The sequence below is a fragment of the Pituophis catenifer genome, unplaced genomic scaffold, assembly GCF_029215685.1.
Source record: "Pituophis catenifer annectens isolate HBS135680 unplaced genomic scaffold, rPitCat1.0.hap2 SCAF_2, whole genome shotgun sequence".
Lineage (NCBI taxonomy): Eukaryota > Metazoa > Chordata > Lepidosauria > Squamata > Colubridae > Pituophis > Pituophis catenifer.
Window position 1 is genome coordinate 217,827,183 of NW_027256882.1, and position 22,386 is coordinate 217,849,568.

A 22,386-nucleotide genomic window follows, 5' to 3' on the forward strand; every position below is an offset into this window, starting at 1 on the left:
CTTCAAAGGGCCGCCCTACAGCTGATCAGTGTTAAAAGGCAGTGTGGTGGTCGACCGGCGCCTCCAAAAACAAATGGGTAGACCGGTACAGCTCTGCAAGCAGTTAAAAGCCTGGTAGACCAGAACCTCTGCTAAATCCTAAAGAATTGTCACGTGACCATCAAACCACACCCACAAAATAAGCCACGCCCACAGAACCGGTAGTAAAAAAAATTTAGAACCCACCCCTGCTGCCAGGTGCTTGCAATTTGGCAGTTTGAGTCTCACCAAGTTCAAGGTTGACTCAGCCTTCCATTCTTCCAAGGTTGGTTAAATGAGGACCCAGATTGTTGGGGGCAATATGCTGACTCTAAACCATTTAGAAAGGGCTGTAAAGCACTGTGAAGTGGTATATAAACCTAAGTGCTATTGCTATTGCTATCAACTGTGGCAAGAAAGCTCGTAAAATGGGACAAAACTCACTTAACAAATGTTTCACTTAATAACAGAAATTTTGGGCTCCATTGTGGTTGTAGGTTGAAAATTACCTGTATTCCCTGATTCCCAATGTGGTTAATCGGAGAACTGCCCCTAAACGTAGTTACCTTCGCTTGAAGCAACAAGTTACATCAAAGAGATGTTTCTACAACCACACTGAATGGATTGTGGATATGCACAGCTGTTGTGATCACATTATGTTCACCCTTCTCCCATTTCACTTTTTTTTCCTGCCTTCTCATTGTGGTTTGGCTGCAAACACCTAATGTTTTACAAATTGACTTCTAACCATATATAGTGAATGCCAATTAAACAGTTTCTCCCTGATGAAGAATTAAATCCAGTATAATTTCCTACTAGGTAGGAAATCTGTACCTCTCCAGATGTCACTTGACACTACCTCTACTTTGCCTTATTCCAGATGGCAAGTCATTAGGGATTATGGAACAGTAGCCCAATGTTTTCCCAAATTGTATAGATGTTCTCTCTCTTTTACTTCAAGATGAAGTAGAAAGGAGAAATTTTCATCAATCAGGACTAAGCATTTGGCATTTGCAGGTTGTCTCTGTGTTATAATTTGAATCAAAATTGCACCAAGGAGGCCTGAACAGAAATTTTAATTTATCTAGGAATTTATTTCCATTTATGTCATCTGGAGAGATTCCATATTTTAAAATTTCAAAGTGAACCTTATTTCTGTACATCTTGGTGAGTCAAAGCAAGCATAAACTGAATTTTGCTCCAGAAAGCACAGATTTGTTTCTGGGTTCATTTGCTGAAATTCCCTGAGTTTAATTTCATTTGCGGTTTTTATAAAAGCATCCCACATTTATCACAGCAGCACTTCCCTAGTTCACAGTTGAATATGGGTTAATTTCAAATCTCTCCAGGATATTTGAGGTTATGAATAGCCATCAAAATAGAAGTCAGGAAAGAATCCTCTAATTCATTGGGCGAGTCAGAGATGAAATCAAGGTAGCCAGGGGTGGGCCTCAGATCCTTTAGCAACGGGTTCGCTGCCCCATTGCTGGGTGGGTGTGACCATGATGGGCGTGGCCTAGTCGGCCGCCTGCACCACAGTGGGGGTGGTGGTGGTGGGGGTGGCATTTTTCACCCTCCTCAGGCTCCAGAGGCTTTCCTCAAGCCTCTGGGAGGGCAAAAACTGCTTTCCTGGGCTCCGGAAGCCCTCCGGAGGCCAGAAACAGGCCTGTTTCTAGACTTCTGGAACCTCTGGTAGATCCATTTTTTGCTCTCTCAGACCCTCCGCGCGGCCCCTGCACTTACCTGGAATGATGAACGGGCTACGTGGAGACTCCTGGGAGGGGAGGGCCTGGATGGCATTTGGGGGTTTGCCGAATCCCGGGAATCCTTGACTAGAGGATTGCCCGAACCCTGCCAAACCCCCAGGAGCCCACCCCTGAAGGTAGCTCAGAAGGCTAAAGAAGCCTTGATCTGAAAAATATCTAATAAGGAGAACAACAAGGACCCAAGAAGGAGAATCAAGAAGATAGTGAAAACAAGTTGTGCAAAGTATTGCTATATTGATCAAGATGAAGAAGAAATTCACATTTTAATCATTTGGACAATTTCTCCAGAGAAAAGGCTCCTGACCAATTCATGCATAGAATCATAAACAGAGTGTGAGAAAGTTTTCACCTTAAGAAAGTGGGAGAGAAATGGAATTCTAAAGATGGCAAACAATCCAGTTGTTGACATTTCTATATTATTATTTTATCCAATCCCATTTCAAATTGTTTTTATCAGGTTTTAGTCATAATTTGTGTTGGGAACTCTGCACTTTGATATGGCCCAAGTGCTAATCAATAAAGTGAAGTCAACTATATTATTATTTCTTAACCACTTTCAATGACTCTTGTTTAAAGAAAAGCTCTGGATGATGTTGTGGCTATGAAGCAGCCAGCAAATTGCACTGTACAAAGGAATTTTTGTACTGCTGTTGGATATAAGTGTTATAAAAAGAATGATTAAACATTGCAGCTAGTCCTCAACTTACAACAGTTCCATTTAATGACTGCTCAAAGTTGCAAAGGCACTGAAAAAAGTGACATGAGCATTTTTCACATGGACAAGCGTTACAACATCCCCATGGTCACAGGATCAAAATTCAGAGGCTTGGCAACTGATTCATATTTATGACGGTTGCAGTGTCCCAAGGTCATGTGATCACCTTTTGTGACCTTCTGGTGAGCAAAGTCAACGAGGAAGCCAGATTCACTTAACAGCTGTATTACTAATTTAACAACTGCAGTGGATTCACTTAACAAATGTGGCTAGAAAGGTAATAAAATAGGACAAAATTTACTTAACAAATGTCTTGCTTAGCAACATAAATTTTGGGATCAGTTGTGGTCATAAATTGAGGAATACCTGTACAAATCCTTACTGCACCTAAATACTAAATATCATCGCACACACATACATGCATGCATGAAAAGTGGAAAATGGGTAAGGAAATAATTGGCCAGCAAGGATTTTCTGATACACTAGAAGGAGTGAAGGATTTAGGAGGCTTGCTTCATTGAGAATGATGAAACACATTTTGGTAAGGGAATCTGAATAATTGAAGTACAAAACAGAATCATGAAATGATGTTATAGACTTTTTAATAAATTAAAAGTTAACATATTTTCTTGGTTAAGATAATGTATTACAGAACGTTTTAAGGACTACATTTATTAAATGAAATTTTTATTTTTTTGCATTCATATCCCACCTTTTCTCTAAGATGGTGTAGACAGAGTATCCTCTTCTATTTTTAAAGATGTCCTTGTTAAAGTTTCTCAGTTGTTTCTAAAATCAGTCAATTTAATATCAAGTTTGGGAAAAACAGGAGTGATGCGGTGGGTCCACGGTTAAGACGCTGGGCTTGTCAGCTGGAAAGCCGACAGCTCAGGTTCAAGACCCGAGCGCCACATGATGGGATGAGCTCCCATCCTCGCCCCAGCTCCTTCTCAGCTAACAGTTCGAAAGCATGCAAATGCAAGTTGATAAATAGGTACCACTTTGGTGGGAAGGTAACAGCATTCCGCGATGTCATGCTGGCCACATGACCACAGAAATGTCTTCGGACAGCCATGGCCTCAATGGCCTTGAAACAGAAATGAACACCACTCCCTATAGTCAGCAACGACCAGTGGAGTAAAATCCGCAGGGACTCCTTGGGAAAAACAACCAGATAAAAAAGGCAAGTACTGTATTGACTGCCCACTTTAATATCTATACATTTGTAAAGCAAGATCGAAGTGCTACAGTAATCATGACAAAACTGAGGGTTTCCTACTATTGTGCATCTTGGTGAACCCCAATAATTCTTTTCTTTCTTCAACAGACGCCATCATTGTCCTCATCTACCAACCAGGCTCTTTGACACGAAAGAGAAGCCATGTCTCCTTTCTGAGTATATGGAAAAATACCCCCTTTATGCCAACATCCTACCTAGGGAATCATGCAAGCCCTCCACGGAGTATCAGAAGCAGCCAGTGCCAATGGAAGCCCTTTCAACAACCAAGTAAGACCACGGAAGTGGAAGCAAAGGGAGGGCTACCGGATCTATCCTGCAACTATCCAAATGACCACCAGGTGGGAGCAACGGGAGTTCTCTGTGTAATGGCTGTCACCTAGTGGTCATCTGAATTGCAGACCTAATAGCCCCAAAAGAAGAGCTGTTAAAGACCAAAGATTGTGGATTTGAATGCATAGTTTGTGTATATCTGTGGTGGTGGAAGGTTTGGGGGTGGGGAGATAATGTTGCAATGCATCCTTCTTTTCCCAGATGTGGATAACAACAGTAGGCTTCATTATTATCCAAATGTTTCTGGATGAGGTCTTTAACTGTATATTTGGGCAGATGCCTTCATGAAATAAGAATGAATGCAGATGTAATTGCCTCTCACTTTGTAAACTGATTGGGCTTTCCTACTGCTTCTTTGCCAATAGGAAAGAAAAATTGAATCCATTTAGTTGGGGTTGTCCATCTGAAAGAATCCTTTCCTAAATGGGAAAACCAGAACTGAGGAATAGCCAAGTCCATCCTCTTTCTTATAACTTAGCTGCTATTGTTTTAGCCACACCTCTAGCCTTTTGAGCCGTTCTCCTGTATTACCTGCTGAGTAAGTTTGGATGCCCCACAACCGAGGCACGCGAAGCAGGTTCACGCGCTACCTCTGTAAACAACTAAAAGCGGCACGAGTGTTTTTTCATGCAATGTTTTTATACTGTATTGTTTTCGTAGTTTAGTGTTAATTCAGTAAACAAATATTTAAACCGCGTCTCTTTATTGAGCTAAAGCATTTTATAAGAAAGTACTTTTATTCACTACTGTCAGTAGACAAGTAAAACATATTTATTATTTATTTATTTATTATTTGAATTTCTATACCGCCCTTCTCCTTCGGACTCAGGGCGGTGAACAGCCAAGATAAAAAACATTTATACATAAGTGCGATTAAAAAATAGATTTAAAATAATTAAATTTGGCCCATAGTTTAAAATTTATCAATTTAAAATCCATATCAAAATTTAAAACCAACCATAAAATCATAAAATCAAGAGAGACCGACTAACTGAAAGAGATGAGTTTTTAGGGCCCGACGAAAGGTCCGGAGGTTGGAGATCACTCGTATCTCTGGGGGTAGATTGTTCCAAAGGGTAGGTGCCACCACAGAGAAGGCTCTCCTCCTGGGGGTCGCCAGCCGGCATTGTCTAGCCGACGGCACCCTGAGGAGGCCCTCTCTGTGGGAGCGAACTGGCCGGTGGGAGGCTATTGGTGGCAGAAGGTGGTCCCGTAAGTACCCTGGCCCTAAGCCATGGAGCGCTTTAAAGGTGATCACCAACACCTTGAAGCGCACCCGGAAGTCCACAGGAAGCCAATGCAGCTTGCGCAGGAGAGGAGTCACATGGGAGCGCCCAGTCGCTCCCATAATCCCCCGCGCAGCCGCATTCTGCACCAGTTGGAGCCTCCGGGTGTACCCCAAGGGGAGCCCCATGTAGAGAGTGTTACAATAGTCCAGACGAGAGGTGACGAGTGCTTGAGTGACTGTGCGTAGGGAGTCCCGATCCAGAAAGGGGCGCAACTGGCGTATCAGGCGAACCTGATAAAAAGCCCTCCTGGCCACGGCCGTCATATGCCCTTCTAAAGACAGCCGCGAGTCCAGTAGGATGCCCAAGTTGCGGGCCCCTTCCGTGGGGGTCAATGATTCGCCCCCAATAACCAGCGATGGCGTCAGCTGGCTATACCGGGACGCCGGCAGCCACAGCCACTCGGTCTTGGAAGGGTTGAGTCGAAGCCTGTTTCTCCCCATCCAGACCCGCACGGCTCCAGGCACTGGGACATCACTTCCAAAGCATCGTTGGGATGGTCTGGGGTGGAGATGTACAGCTGAGTATCATCAGCGTACTGATGGAACTCCACCCCAAAACCACGGATGATCTCACCCACCGGCTTCACATAAATGTTGAACAGGAGGGGCGAGAGGACCGACCCTTGTGGCACCCCACAAACAAGGCGCCTCGGGGTCAACCGCTGCCCCCCTGTCAACATGGATTGCGACCGGTCGGAGAGATAGGAGGAGAACCACCGCAAAACGGTGCCCCCCACTCCCAGTCCCTCCAGCCGGCGCAACATGATACCATGGTCGATGGTATCAAAAGCCGCTGAGAGGTCTAACAGGACCAGGATAGAGGAGTAACCCCTATCCCGAGCCCTCCAGAGATCATCCACCAACGCGACCAATGCCGTTTCCGTGCTGTACCCAGGTCTGAAGCCGGACTGGAGCGGATCCAAATAGACAGCTTCATCCAGGTACTGTGGAAGCTGTCGCGCCACCACACTCTCAACAACCTTCGCAATAAAGCGAAGGTTGGAGACTGGACGATAGTTAGCCAAAACAGCCAGATCCAGGGATGGCTTCTTGAGGAGAGGCCTCACCACCGCCTCTTTCAAGGTGGCCGGCAGGACACCCTCACTCAAAGAAGCGTTGATAATTCCCTGGAGCCAGCTTCGTGTAACCTCCCGGGAAGGGATCTGCCAACAGATCAGTGGTGAAATGTAAAATTTGTTATTACCAGTTCTGTGGGCGTGGCTTGGTGTGGGGGGGGTAATATGATTGAGTGGACGTGGCCAACTCTTTTTTTTTTTTTTACTTTTAAAACCATTTTTTCTACAACCTCAAAAATGCTTTTAAAGCCTCTGATGATCCCAGCTGACTTGCCTGATCGGCAGAGGCTTTCTTTTTTTTTTTTAAAGCCTCTGATGATCCCAGCTGACTTGCCTGATTGGCAGAAGCTTTTTTCCCCCTTTAAAAACATTTTTTTCTATAACCTCTTCGGCTGAAGAGGTTGTAGAAAAAATGCTTTTAAAAGCCTCTGATGATCCCAGCTGAGCCGTGCAATGATCAGAGGCTTTTTTGTAACTTTTAAAAGCATTTTTTTGGCCAAAGAAGTTGTAGAAAAAATGCTTTTAAAAATAAAAAAAAAGCCTCTGATGATTGCACGGCTTAGCTGGGTAATGTGGGGGGGGGACAGGGATTTTTGCTACCGGTTCTCCGAACCACCTGCCTCCATCGCTACCAGATCGGGTGATCCGGTCCGAACCGGGAGCATTTCACCCCTGCAACAGATCCTGAAGGAAAAAAAAAAGTTAATCTGTCCCTCACAAAACCCTGTAATCCTTAAATTGACTAAAAAACAAACAACTAAACAAAAAGGCTTTTTTGAAATTATTAAGTATTATGCCAGGATTTGTTGATTGATGGAGTACAGTAAAAGTTGTATCATCACGATTCAAGCAATACTCTCTGCACCTTTGCCCTATTGTACATTTGCTTAAAAGCTTCCTACAATACAGAAAGTATCCATTGGTAGATTCTGCTGCTCAAAGTGGAAAGATTTTGTACTCTTATGCCACAATTTTTAAAAAAATGTGTCTGTAAGAAATAATACAACAACCTGAAAGCTAAACATATCTCCAGATCTCTGATAAGCAAAAAAAAAAAAAAAAAAAAAAAAAAAAAATTAACAGCAGGAACTTTTTCAGTATGAGTTAGGCGGGGTTTATGTGAATTTAATAAGCCACATCCTGGGAGGTTTAGATTTAGTCTTGCTTAAAGTAGAGTCATTAAAATCTACGGGATGGCATTTTAAACATTTAAACATTGTAAAGCTCTCCATTTTCTTCTTAATATCTTCTAGTGATAATATCATATTAACATTAAATATCATTATTCTCATCATACATATACTAACAATGTTCATCTTATTTATATCTCTATCTTAATGTATTTTCTATTTGTTCTTTAGCCTTCTTCATTTCCAAAGTCCTTTTTTATTCTCCAATCTTTGATAAAATATATTATAATATTAAGTTTAGAGAAATAATGTTAATGTGAATGATGCGGCAAATTGTGAATGATGTTGCATAGAGATGTTTGTACCCAGATGACACATTGTATAAGGAATGATGGAACATTTATCTTTGTAATTGGAAAATAAAAAAACTTTTTATAAAAAAAAAATCTATGGGATGGCTTGGAAACATGTCAAATTGTTTTCAATAGTTTGTTTTAAGTTAAGCATGACTAACTGTATACTACAAGCTATTTAACAAGAGTTGTTGATTTTTACAGGAGAGATTATATCCCGCATGAAGTCTTCCGTATAAAACAGAAACCTCCTGATACATATGTCAAGAGCAATGAATGTATGGACCTACAGTCTACGTATAGACAAGACTATAACCCATATTCCGTATCTCGAGTGGCTCCTTGCATACCCCAGGAACAAAACTTTTCTTCTACTGAGAAGATGAACACAGTCCCGACATATAAAAGTAAGAGTTGAAAGAATAATTAGAAATATTTTAAATGCATTAGGCATCTATTTTTCTCAATAACCCCCCAAATGGGAATAATTATTCCACCTTGCAAGCTGGCATGTTTTTAAGGGGTGCTTATAAGTGCCTCGATGAATCTTTTTGCCCCTTAAATTTATGTCCCCTTGAAATTTCTGGAAATTTCTGGAAATTTTGATTTTGTCCTTTCTCAGGGTCTCTAAGAAAGTGCAAATGCTTAAGACACTTACATAGATCACATGTGCTGGTTTCTCCCTATTCCTCTCCTTGGTGTTTTATGGTGTACAACCTTTTATGGTGGGTACTTTGGAAGAGATGTGAGTGAAATAATGGGGAATTGGCTATGTGTGATCAAAACAGACCTACATCAACAATTAAGGAGGAAACAAAATCATTCTTGTAGGCCAATCATCAAGATGTAATAGGACTCATTCCATAGGTCTTACTCACAAGAAGATTGTCTATTAGTTAGACAAGTTAGACAAGATCCATAGCAGGTATGAAAGGGAAAGAAGGATCCTATCAAACCATTTCCTCGGTCAGCAGAACTAGGAGTCTGCCAACTCTTCTTCATGACAACTTTATCCAAACAATCGGATCCTAGTGAGGGCACATAGACGCCGTTATTCTTCCTTTACAATGACAAAAAATGACAATAAGCAACTCCTGTTCTCCCTTGACGTGTCTCAGATACATGTAACATCTGGACAGTCTTACTTATTATCTCAAATGTGTGGATTGAAATGAATCAATTTCTCTATCAGTGGGCTTTCATGATATGATATGAGCCATATGTAAGTCTCAGTCAAAGATCTGTACTATCTAGAGCAGCCTTTAGCTGAGGATTTAAAGAGCTCTGATAAAATGCGGCTTCACCACATTTGGTTGCAATTTGCAAGATTTTTCGAAATACCCTGCAAACGGAAATCTTCTTCAAATAATTGGTCCCATGATCTTATTCCATATTGTAGCGATTCATCCTTTAAGGTCTGAAGCTCACCAGCTTTCAAAGGTATGATAAAGCCAGCGATCTTTCATATCCAGCCAATTGGACTGCCTATAAGGAGAACCAGATCTCCCTTAAAATACATTTAAGGTGTATAGTATATGCACGCATGAGTCGCTTCCTCCTAGGGGCAATTGCTCCCATGAATACATGAGCATCCATTGAAATGAATGGGAACACACAACCAAGAGACCACAAGGCCAGTGGTCAGAGGGAACGTGATATACAAACTGTGTATTGTACAAAATAATCTGTTAAAGTGCTACACTGCAGCCCCAAGTAGGGATACATTAGAAGATTGAAAAGAACATATGTTACAGTGAACGTACCGCAACTTTACAGCATTATTATTCCTTTAGTTTACTCTGGCCGCTCATCGAGTCATACCAGGGGTCAGCAACCTGCGGTTCTGGAGCCACACGTGGCTCTTTCATCCCTCTGCTGCGGCTCCCTGTTGCTGGTCAGCTCCACACTTGATAGGGCTTTTGGTTAGGACAGGTAGAGGAAAAAGGATGCTGTGCTAGGAGGAGACTATGGTGGGGGAATCGGACTTCCGGTCAGCAGAGGAAAAAGGACATCGCGCTAGGAGGAGACTATGAAGGGGGAACCAGACTTCTGGTCGGCTCCAGAATTGAACGGGGGCTTCCGGTTAGGGCCTTTGTGGCTCTTTGTGTGTTCAAGGTTGCCAACCCCTGAGTTATACAGACAGGGAATCAGTGCCAATGACTTTGCATGCGATTGTCACTGTCACCTCTTCTTACTCAGAAATTCCTGATAAGAGAACATAGTTGTAAAATGATTGGATCATACATTATGAGCAGATGGTTTTCGATCTGGGGCACCTGCTTCTAATTTGTTAAGCGTCTTCTTTATCTTATGATCTGATACTTCCAGCTTTCGTTGCTCTCGTGGTGTATTTTTCAAGTGGGTAAACTATGTCTGGTTTAAGGCCAGTCATGGGAAAACTGAGGCCTTCTAAGAACAGTGAGGTCACTTCTTTCAAAATCCTCAGCCAGTCAGTGGTCATGCCTGGCAATGATGAGCAGTTGGAATCCTACAGCATCTGAAAGATCACCATGTCCTCACTGCTGTTCTGCCTTTTCTCCAACATGATCTATCTTATAGTCCGCTTCCATAATATATCAAGCTGTGTTAGATTTATCCTTTAAAAAAAAAAATCCCTAGCACTTTTCTGGTAAGTGCAGGAACCTCTTTTTTCAGATCAACCCTGTTTTGATGCATTGATTGTGACTGAAATTGACCAGCTGCCTTGCTGACAGAGCCTGATGTCATGGACTGAGAATAAATGACTGGCCCAAAGTCACCCACATGGCTTTCATGCTTAAGCAGGACTAGAATTCACCGTCTCCTGGTTTCTAGCCTGGTATCTTAACTGTCCTAGGATTTCCTAGGGATTCAATCTTGTCTATGGTTTGGAAATTTGCCATTTCTGCATTACATGAAGATAATTCATCTACAGATAATTCTGGGATAATAATGAATGGAATGGATTGGATTGGATTGGATTGGATTGGATTGGATTGGATTGGATTGGATTGGATTGGATTGGATTGGATTGGAATGGAACGGAACGGAACGGAACGGAACAGAACAGAACAGAACAGAACAGAACAGAACAGAACAGAATAGAATAATTATAAAATAGAACAGAATAATAGAATAGAATAATAGCAATAGAATAGAACAGAATATAATTATAGAATAATTAACATAATATAACGTAACATAACATAACGTAACATAACGTAACGTAACATAACATAACATAACATAACAAAACATAACATAACATAACATAACATAACATAACATAACATAACATAACATAACATAACATAACATAACATAACATAACATAACATAACATAACATAACATAACATAAAACAACATCATAACATAACATAACATAACATAACATAACATAACATAACATAACATAACATAACATAACATAACATAACATAACATAGTACAGTACAGTACAGTCAGTGGTGGGATTCAGCCAGTTCGCACCACTTCGGGAGAACCGGTTGTTAACTTTCTGAACAGTTGGCAAACTGATTGTTGGAAGAAATCATTAGGGCAGAGAACCGGTTGTTAAATTACTTGAATCCCACCACTGAGTACAATACAATACAATACAATACAATACTAGAATGCTAGAATAAGTGTAGTATTAAGAAAAAAATAGCCATAAAATTAACCTAAGAATATTAAACATGATAGATTAACTACTGTACAGGATGAGGTGACTATAAGTGATATAATAAAATATCTGAATTCCTTGCAGTTTTGCAGTGCACCGTTTTAGTTTTTTTCATTAACTCTGAGACACAGCGTTCTCTCCAGATAGGGAGATAATTTTAGCGTTCCTTTGTCAATGCTGATGACTGCCTGAGCCATGTCACACATGGTTTCACTTCAATGTCTTGCTTTCGTCTGGTTTGACCTAATTTTTTTTCAAAATCCTGGTACATAGGAATCCATTGTTACTTCCTGCAGAAGACTTTTAAAGGACACTAAATGTGCAAACCTCACTTTCTAATCAGTTTCGGAACTTGCTCATTAGCTACATCTAAGCTATTAGAGACCTTTGAACTGACAATTTTGAAAATGCCAGGTGAGTCTACCTTCAATCCTGAGTGGAATAAAATTTTAATTGTAATGTTCAGAATTTAAAGAATCTAAAATGAACAGCAAAAAGCTAAAAAAGTCTTGATCTTAGAGAGCTAGAAACAAATTTAGGGTCCAGATAAAATTGGAGTATTAAACCTTTTACAATAAGATTTTGGAATTAACTGTAAAGAACAAACAACTTCTCATGGAAAATAGATTCTGTTTTGGTTTTTACAAGACAAAACAAAGATAAATAATTTCATGAATTCAAAAACTGGGTACTAGAGGGAAATAAAGTTTTTCAGTAGAAGAAAATGCGAAATATGAAGAATAACTTTTATTTGAAAAGGTGAGATAGTATCAAAAGAGGTCTACAACTGAAAGGCCAAGAGAATGACCTAGAAAAGTGTTTCACTAGATAACTAGAAAAGAAACTGGCTGAGGTTTTAAAATGAAAAAGTGAAATTCAAGTGACAAACCAAGAAAGTAACTTATTTTTCCTAGTGGATTTACAAAAGAGGCTTGTAAAGCCTTGAAGAATTCTGTGCAATAGGAGAAAGAAGAAATGAAAAGAAATCAAATTCTCTGACAGTATTTGAAGAAACTGAAGATTAAGACTGTTAGAAGTAAAAGGAAGGAATATAATATTGGTTTATTTGGTCAAGGTTAAAACAAGATATGAGGTTATTTCTGCTAATCCTTTATGGGATTTCTGTGGACACCAGGACTGAAAAAAATGAAGTTTTTATGGATTTGTTCATAGCTAAGAGAGGGGTGTGGGATAAAGAGATAAGTATTTGTATCCTTAAATGGAGTGGAGTCAGTAAATTTGTTTACATTTGTTGTGATGAAGGCTGGAAATCTTTATAGACTTATTCTCTCTTTATTATATTTTTATTCTTTTTCCTTCTTTCTCTTTTTTCTTGCACTTTTTACTTCTTTTGATTCTCTTTTTAAAAGTTTAGTTCGCATTAGATTTATTACTATAATCCAAATTCTTAATAAAATTATATATGTAGAAAAAGATTTCAACTGACATCAGAACCGAGTGGAATTTAAGATTTGAATCCCATCTTTGAAGCAATTAACAAGAACTCAAGTGTCTCTGACTTTTCCATCTTATTTATAGAAGTCTGTACTAACCTTCAGTTCAATGTTTAAGAAGGAGAAGAAATGTCATCATCTTTAGAAGTTAAAAAGGCCTGGAGAATCATGTGAGACATTTCCCTGGTTTCATTCAAGATAAGACTACTAGATCTGAATGGCAAAACTGCACAAACTTTTCACTATCTGCTAATTACATGAAGTTTTCCAGGCCAGAATGGTAAATCTGAAAAGAGCAAACTTCCATATGCTTGAAAGGAAACCACTTTTGCAGTTAAGGCTTGCAAAAAAAAAAAAAAGATATGTATGAATTACATTAAGATCGGTGGCTTTAGATGCAAAGTACAAGTTCCAGATCCCTTGAATTGCCCTTAAAATGGATGCCATGAGTAGAATGTCTCCAAGGTTAGCTCATGTTGTCTTGCTGTTTCATTATGAAGGTGCTATCTATCTTTCCAGATTCTACTTACAGATACTTGGTAGGATTGTACTCAAATCTTACTTCTATGCTAACAGTGGGATTTTTCAGGATTACCTCCAAGTCAGTGTTGACACCTGACCACTCCCTGGGAAAGTCCCTACAGTTTTCTTGGCATGGTTTTTCAGAAGTGGTTCACCATTGCCTGCTTCCTAGAGCTCAGAGAGAGGGATTGGCCTAAAATCAGCCAGCTGACTTTATGTCTATGATAGGACTAGGACAGGGCTGTCAAACTGGATTTCTTCGAGAGCCGGATCAGCATTGTAGTTGTCCTACTCAGGCCTTGCGGGGGGGGGGAGGGAGTAGGAGACGGTATGGACCCACTTGCAGCACTCTGCTGGCCAAAATGGGGTGCAGGGAGGATGCAGACAGCCCCTGCACACCCCATTTTCAACCTGGATGGCTTCCTGCAGCACCCTACCCCGTACCCCATTTTTTACGGTGGCCCCCCGTACCCCATTTTTGCTTGCAGAGGCACCGCAGCCAATCCTTTGCTATTTGCTATTGCTATTGAATCTCCGGGTGAGATTCAAGGTGCTGGTAATCACCTATAAAGCCCTACATGGCTTAGGCCCGGGGTATTTGGTGGACCATCTGTGGCCAGCGACAGCTCCCCATCACTCAGTGCATTCCCACAGGGAGGGCCTCCTTGGGGTGCCGTCGGCCAGACAATGTCGGCTGGTGACCCCTAGGGAGCGGCCTTCTTTGTGGGCGCACCTACCCTGTGGAATCAGCTCCCCCTGGGGCTCCGGGTGGCCCCTGACCTTCACTCTTTTCTCTGTGGCCTTAAAACATGGCTATTTCACCTGGCCGGCTTGGACTGAAGGGGTTTTAGAGGGGATTTTAATGGTTTTTATAGTTTTATAGTTTTATTGGGTATTTTTAAAGGAAGGCTTGGACTTTATGTGTTTTATTGTTGTGAGCTGCCCTGAGTCCTTTTGGAGATAGAGTGGCATATAAGTCCAAATAATAAATAAATAAATAAATAAAATTTCCAGGCCAGCCCCGCAGGCCAGATCTAAGCACCCTGGGGGCCAGATCCATCCCTTGGGTCTTGAGTTTGACACCCCTGGACTAGGACTTAGGGTATAATGGTTTCTAGCTGAGGTCTTAACCATTATACCAAAGTGTCTCCCTGGCAATGGGATAGTAACATAATATCAATACTCCAAAATTAGAAATAACAATATGATGTGTTTATAGTTGCCTGATTCCATATTCCTTCCGTTAACAATTCCCATGACTCCATCTTTATGGGGTTTACTGCTAAATAGTCATTTGCCGTCATTCCCATAGAAAAAGAACCGTTTTCATTTTTTCCTGTCTTATTGTTTGCTTGAATGCAGTAAAATTGCTATTCATTAGCACGGAGGCGGGAGTGTTTGAGAGTAATGACATCCTCTTTAATCACATCTGCTTACATTTCAGCTGATTACGTGGCATGGAATCAGCCGAAAAGAGAGATGATTAAGCCCGATAACAATTACCGTCCACCCGAAAAAAAATTTGATCACAGGACCACTAACCAGGATGCTTACCCATACAAAGGGCTGGTCACCACCAAGAACTATAAGCCAGTAAGGCCGCTTCACATCTCGAAGGTCCCCTTGGAGAGCATGACCAATTATAAGTTGAATTATGTGCCTCACCGCATCCCAGAACGCTTCGTCCATACACAAGAGCCATTCAAGAGCTGCGAGGTTCCGTTTGATGGTCTCACCACCCACAATCTCTCTTATAAAGGGTTAGCAGGAGAGCCAGCAAAGTCCGCGAAACCAGATTACGTCAGGCCAGATGCAGGCACTTTTATGGGCACTACTGAATTCAAGGAGAAGTTCTTAGCGTGGCCAGTAGGTGCTCGCCTCACCAGAAAGCCGGTGGTTTATACTCCTCCTAAAGAGAAGATGGACCTCCGGACAACAGCACAGACCCACTATGGAGATCCTCATGGGCGCCCGGCAACTTCGTGTAAGCCCTTGGCCCGGGTTGCCGAACACACAGAACCCTTTGGCCACTGCTCCACTATGAAGCAAGACTTCCAGCATTGGCACGCTGAAAGACCCCAGCCCATCGTGCCACATTCAGAGATCACCTTGTCCTCCGAGCCCATGGACCTGTTGACCTCCTTCCAAACCCATTACATTCCTCACCCGCTCCCTTCCATAAAGAGCTTCCGACCCCGCTTGCCAGTGGCCAGATCTCATGTGCCGTTTGCTGGGACCACCACCTATGGCACAAGTTACACAGCCAAGGAAGTGCATATATGCCCTGCCTCTTTCAAAGAGCCACCTGGTTATGTTTTCGATAAGATTGATGAAGATGGCCACAGGCGGTTCCGAGTGACAACCGGGATGCAATCCCGACGTGCATCAAACTCAAAGCTTGCGGATTACAGAGGCCTCTCTGGCACTCGGCTAAATCAAGACATAGAGGTGAAAGCTTGAGCGTTCTCAGCCTGCTTTGGAACAGACTGATGGTTCTATTCTGTAATGAATGTGATTAATATAATACTCATTTCCTTGGGACTGAGCCTTTCTCAGGGAACTGGAAAAAATTAACGTTCTAGAAAAGCAAAACTGAGCGTCTGGTTGTGTTATTGAGCACTCTTTCTTTTTTTAAAAAAATATTTTAACCTTCATTTGGGTGACATTGGAGACAGAGGTGGGTTTCAGCAGGCTCTAACCAGTTCTGGAGAACCGGTAGCGGAAATTTTGAGTAGTTCAGAGAACCGGTAGTAAAAATTCTGACTGGCCCTGTCCCCACCTATTCTCTGCCTCCCGAGTCCCAGATGATCGGGAGGAAGTGGGGATTTTGCAGTAACCTTCCCCTGGATTGGGGACAGAATGGAGATTTTACAGTATCCTTCCCCTGGAATGGGGAGGGAATGGAGAATTTACAGTATCCTTGCCCTGCCCTGCCACGCCCACCAAGCCACACCCACAGAACTGGTAGTAAAAATTTTTGAAGCCCACCACTGATTGGAGGTATAGGGCAATGAGTTATGAACCAAGGTAACTTAAATGGGCTAACTTACAGACTGTTGGGAGTCACGACTGTTTTGGGAGTGAAAGTTGGGGAAATTGTGGGGACTTTAGCACTGCTGTCACTTCAGTACTGCTGCAGTACATTGCAGTACTGCAATCAGGTTATCTTCATTTCCAACATCCCATCAGTTTCCGAGGAGACAGTACAGAAGCTGGCAGGAGCTGTACAGTTGCTTGTGGGCTCCCTGCAACCGTCCAATAGTGAACTCTTTGCTTGTGGGACGCTTGTAGGGAGAAAGTCAATGTGGAAGCCAGCAGGGAAGATGGCAAATTGCTCAGGTATGTCTCCCCTACCCATGCAACCTCCACCAGTCTCTCTGTATTTTTACTGGGCCACTTGCACATTCCCTTGCTCTCTCCCCTATCTGGCTGCCAGTCACTTACTTGCCTACTGGCTTTGGACTTGGAACTGTCTGCTGGCTTTGTGATCCTTAAGTCAATGGAACCTGATGTGGCAGGAAGGTGGAGGGAGGGAGGGAGGAAGAAAGGAGAAATGAAGAGGGAGGGCCGGAAGGAAGGAGGAGGAGGAAGTGGGGAAGAAAATGAAAGAAGGAAGTAACGAACAAGAGGGATGGATGGAGGAAGGAAGGAAGGAAGGAAGGAAGGAAGGAAGGAAGGAAGGAAGCTCCAATGGATGTTGGTTAGGGGAAACCCAAAGCTAGCAAACCCATAAATGTTTCACTAATCAAAGTGTTATAAATTAATATCGGGCAATCTCACAGGATCTTTCCCTTAAACAAATAATATATGCTTAATAAATTGCTTGGGAGAAGGATCGACGGAAATGTCAGATTTTTGGGGACAGCCAGCCCCCCCCCCAACCTAATCCTTAGGCCAAACGCAGGAAGATTCCTTGCCTGGCAAGGACACATGCACCTTCCCTTCATTAGCAATTAAACGATCTGCAGTTTCTCTGCGCACTTCGGCTCACCTGGCATTCCTGGATCCCAATGGAGGGATGGAGCACGAGGTCAACCCCAGCTGGGGGGGGGGAGAACTTCCCGGCCAGACTGTTTCATAGGATTGGAAGAGGGCATGAGAAATGTGTCTCTCTATCCCCAGGTGAGTTGAAGGCCAACATTTCTCCAGTGCAGAATGTGCAAATGAGACCAGCTCTCCAGTCCCAAGCAGGCGCATTAAATCATTGTCCTCCGACACTTAGTTCCTTCTCAGCCAGACATCTTTACTGCACGATGACTGCTAGTTTATATCAGATCAGCTCTTCCGGGCTCCAGTAATGCTGAGCTCTTTAAATCAGCCTGAAGCTGCTTCCTTGAAAACCAAGCCCAATTAAATACATTGGGGGTTATTTTGAGTTAAAAAGAAAAAAGCTTGTCTTAGCTGCCTCTTATATCAAACTGCAATGAAAGGGAGAGGGAAGTTTTAAGCTGAAAATAAAACTTGGTTTTCCATTAAGTTTGGAGATCTAATCTACTGTATAAGCTTTTGCTTTCCAGCCCTTATTGGACACGGATGAGTTCAGCAAGCGTTTATGGAGAAGGTAGGTAACCTGATGGCTGTGAGTTTTTGATGTGAAACTCCCATAAACCCTAGAGAGCAGGAATTTGGGGAGTTGCGTCCAAGCCTGTGATTGGTTACCTCAAATTAAACGATGGCACCGAAAACTTTGGGCTCTGAATTTTTGCCTCTTTTGCCAGATGAATATGGGCTGCCATATGAAACAGGTTTCTAGTCATGTAGTTCTTAAATATTTTTATTCTTTCTTACAGGTTCATGTTTTTCAAGATTTCTAATGTGAGCCTCTGAATGAACAGCGGGGTCAGAGATGTCCCCGTTCAAACCATGCAGTCAAGACCCAGTTTTGACCTTCTGTCTCATGGTTGTGGTCCCTAGCCTGACTCTTTTTACCCCTTCTGTGGATACCCCTAGGATAACTGGGTCAGAATGTCTAAAATGGTTCCCTACAATGATAACTGAAATTTCATTTCATTTCATTAGACTTTCTGCAGGCTCCTAATCGAAGTTGAAAGAGAAAATCACGCCAAAGGTTTTGGCAGGGATCTCTTTGTGACACCAATCCTGTCCCCGTCCCCTGTCTGTGATAAACCAAGGCAGGAGGCCACACTATTAATCAGAGTGTCAGGGTTCCGAGTAATGCACTCATTGAAAGCAGAACTCTGAGATTCCAGTAGATTCCTTTAAAAACATGTTTACTGCATACATCATATCGGCCACAGCCAGTGAAAACCAACTCTGAAAGTTCCCACGGTTTTCACCTAATTAAAAGAATGCAACTTTCCCCCTCCCCAGTCTCATCAGTCACATGGCCCAATGAATACAGCTGGCATGCTCCTCTCCTCCTTCATCAGCCACTTGTTACAATGACCTTGGTTCCCACAGGAAAACTTTTTATTTTGACTGTAAGTTGGGCTAGCTACTTCCCCACTCCCCTTCTTTCTCAGGCTTTGTGGCAACTTTAAGGCAGCACAAGATGGCTTCATCCAGGTTTGCTTCAGAGTTGACACAGAGATGTCAGAAAGCCAAGATGTGGGCCATCCTGGTCTGATCAAAGCATCATCTCTTTTATACTAAAAAAAAAAAAAAATAGAGCTTTGACTGTACCATTGCTGCCTCCTTCTTGAGATTTTTTGGACTAGCCTCTGAGGACACTTCTGATAATAGGCAAGAGAAAGTCCACAGAATCTCGCTCTCATTGGCTAGTCAATAGATCTGATGTTTTGTTTTGTTTTAATATTGCAAAAGAGAGAAAGCCATTAGCAGAACATGGTTTTGCTTCAATGAATGAATAAACTTTGTTTATTCATGCCCTGGTTGGGGGCTAATCCAAGATTAACAGCATCACCTTTGAGGTGAGGGAATTAAAGTTTCCTCAGTGAGGGGCAGTAAATGGTTTTGGCGTCACATTTCTAGTTGGAAATAATTTGAATTAACATGGAAAGCAACCAGTGTTTTTGGTCTTGAGGATTTGGAAGCCAAGCATGATATCAGATAGCAAATGGGCAAAACAGGAAAACTATGAAAATGAAACTATGAATATGCAGAACAAGGAAATGATTGGATCGGCTGCCTTGTTCTAATAGTTATAGAGACAATGGGAGTCAGGCAGCATACAAATTAAATTAATAAATAAGCAAGGCATCTGGAAACCAGTGGCTCAAGTTAGTTACACCAAATGTGATTGGACTGATGTGGTTGGACAGCTATGGTTGCTATGCTAAACTGAATAGTCTTCAGGCCTTTTCCCTTTGAAATTAAGAAAATGTGCACAATATATTTAAGTTTATTTTCTAGGCCATTTAGTATGATTAGACACATTCTTACCTTGAATCCCAAATTGGAAAAAGCCTTGGAGATCAATTAGTCCTACTCCCTATTCATTGTGGGACCCATTAGATCCATGACAAATGAGCATCCAGACACTACTTGAAGACCTCCAGTGAAAGAAAGCTCCATCTGCCCCCCAATTTGTGTGGCAGCCAATTCTATTGGCTGATTCTACAGGTCATACTTCCAGGAGGCTCTTCCTCAGATCTAGCCTGAATCCCCTTCCTTATAATTTCAACCCATTGCTCTGGTCCTGCCCTCTGAGGCAACAGAGAATAAATTTAAAATTGACATGGCAATCCTTCAGACATTTGAAATATGCTATTATCTCGTCCCTCAGCAATCTCTCCTGTAGGCCATACATAGCCAGATTCTTCAACACACCTCGGTTTTCAGATCCCTAAACATCTTGACAGTCTGACTCTGAAGTTGATGCAGGTTTTTTGATGTCTTTTTTCAATTGTGCCTAGAACTGGACACATAATTCTGAATGGGATCTGACAAGGGCAGAGTACAAGGGAACCATTACCTCTTGTGGCTTGGATTCAATATTTCTGTCAATGTAGCCCAAGCTCCCATTTACTGTTTCAGCAGCTGCATCTCCACTCCCGGCTCATGATTTACATCTGTAGTCAACTCCTAGAATCTCTTCTCATGAACTCTTACCAAGCCAGAAATCTTTCATCCTCTATTTGTGCTTATTTTTGTTTTCTTGCTAAATGCAGAATTTAGCATTTCAGTTATTAAATACCATTCCTTTCATTTGGATAAAGCCATTAATTAGTAGACTTTGGGTGCAGTCACGGAGTAACAGAAGCATCATATAGGTCATTATTTTATCATTTTATTAAGAAGAACATGTTGAAGGCTTGCCAAAGGTCTAGGTATGCTGCGGATTGCATTCCTTCATCAATTGAGTTAGAACATGAATTCTGTAGCTATTTTTAAACTGAGAGAATTTTGAACCAAGGCCTATAGAAAGCAGAGTTTGCTGGTAAAATAGGACAGTCATGATTCATAATTACTTCATTACATTTCACCAGCATGTTCAGGTCGACAGATTGTTGGGCTAGTTGTAGGAAACCCGTAGATCAGATCTCTGCTCAGTTATGTTACAGAGGTATGCACAACTTGCAAGATTCATTTTGTAACCCCACTGATCAGGCAAATCTGTTCTGATCGCATGTTTTATATAAAAGCCATAGCAGATCCATGTTTATAATGTGGAGAGTTTCTTATCCTGTTTCGTGAATGCCTGTTGTAAGTAACTGTTTATGAAATCATTCTTGAGATGAAAAGCATTTGGCAAAATTATTGCATCAAGGAATTTCATGACCAGCCAAATTAGGCAACCATCTTCCGTTAACTCTAATCTCATAGAAGATCTGGAAGGTACTTTTCAGAAGACCAGGTATGATTATGGTTTTGTTCCATGCAACATCTAAGTATAATATAGTTTGTTTCTGAATCTGAGGCTGGATGCAAATGATGAACTTACTCTGGCTGGGAAATTCTCCAAATTCTAGTATGTCTCTCGATTAAACATCTGGTATTTATTGCACCCAGGGCAAGTCCAGAGTGTTTTGTGTAAGAGATAATGGAAGTGTGGACTGCAGAGACTATAACACTGTGTAACTGATTTTAGTTGCTCTCCCTTTGCCTTATAAAAGCTAAGCAGGGCTAGATCTGGCTAATACTTGGATGGGAGACCATCATTCTCAGGTCTGTAGACTAGACTTGGAAAAACATTCTGTAGGAAATCAGAGGCAAAACACTTCCTAATTCCGGCCAAGAAAACTACACCAAGGGAGTCTTTACTTTTATTGGCTCTTTAGAGTGTGGGAAGTATTTAGCCAGTTTCAGGAAATGTTCTAGCTTATATATGTTGCCTGTTTTTCTTTTAAAATTAAAATACAACGAGGTATGAACCTTCCAGTACAAAATCATACCATTCATTTCCAAAGCAGTAATTCTTTAAGAATAGTCTGCCTAAACTTTATATGGCAGTTGCCCCACCTCTTTTAAATCCAGTTCAACCAGAGTAGGAACTAGAAGGAAGCTCCTAATGACCTGGGAATTAACGGTTGGATGTGTCCAGTGAGCCAACTTTCTGCTACAGTGTGAACAAAACACATTTGGTGTTTTCTAATCACAAGCAGATGGGTCAGCGCACAACTCCTAAATCCTAACAAAGTATCTGAGTTATCTGAATTCATTCTGATATTCAGAGATTCCAAGGCCTTAGATTTATATGCTTATATTTTGCCTGCGGTCTACAAATAGCTAGCTATATTAATCCCTAAATGTCCTTGACAATCAAAGTCTTTGATATTTCTAAAGATCAGGAAGTGTCGAATACAATTTTGCTGATTTATAGGACATGACTGGCCTTTAAAAGCAAATATTCAGAGATTACATACAATAAGGACACGGGTACCCTATTAAATCAGATTAGAAGGGTTTTG

General features: G+C 41.6%; 1 protein-coding gene across 1 annotated transcript in view; it reads left to right on the forward strand.

Moving 5' to 3' along the window:
- The window catches only part of SAXO1 (stabilizer of axonemal microtubules 1), a 40,089-nt gene extending 24,074 nt beyond the window's left edge, over positions 1 to 16,015 (forward strand). The window contains exons 2-4 of the mRNA XM_070935537.1: positions 3,827 to 4,006; positions 8,121 to 8,323; positions 15,000 to 16,015. Of these exons, the coding sequence (XP_070791638.1) occupies positions 3,827 to 4,006; positions 8,121 to 8,323; positions 15,000 to 16,015 (1,399 nt within the window). The remainder of the gene's footprint in view (positions 1 to 3,826; positions 4,007 to 8,120; positions 8,324 to 14,999) is intronic.
- Positions 16,016 to 22,386: the final 6,371 nt, after the last annotated feature.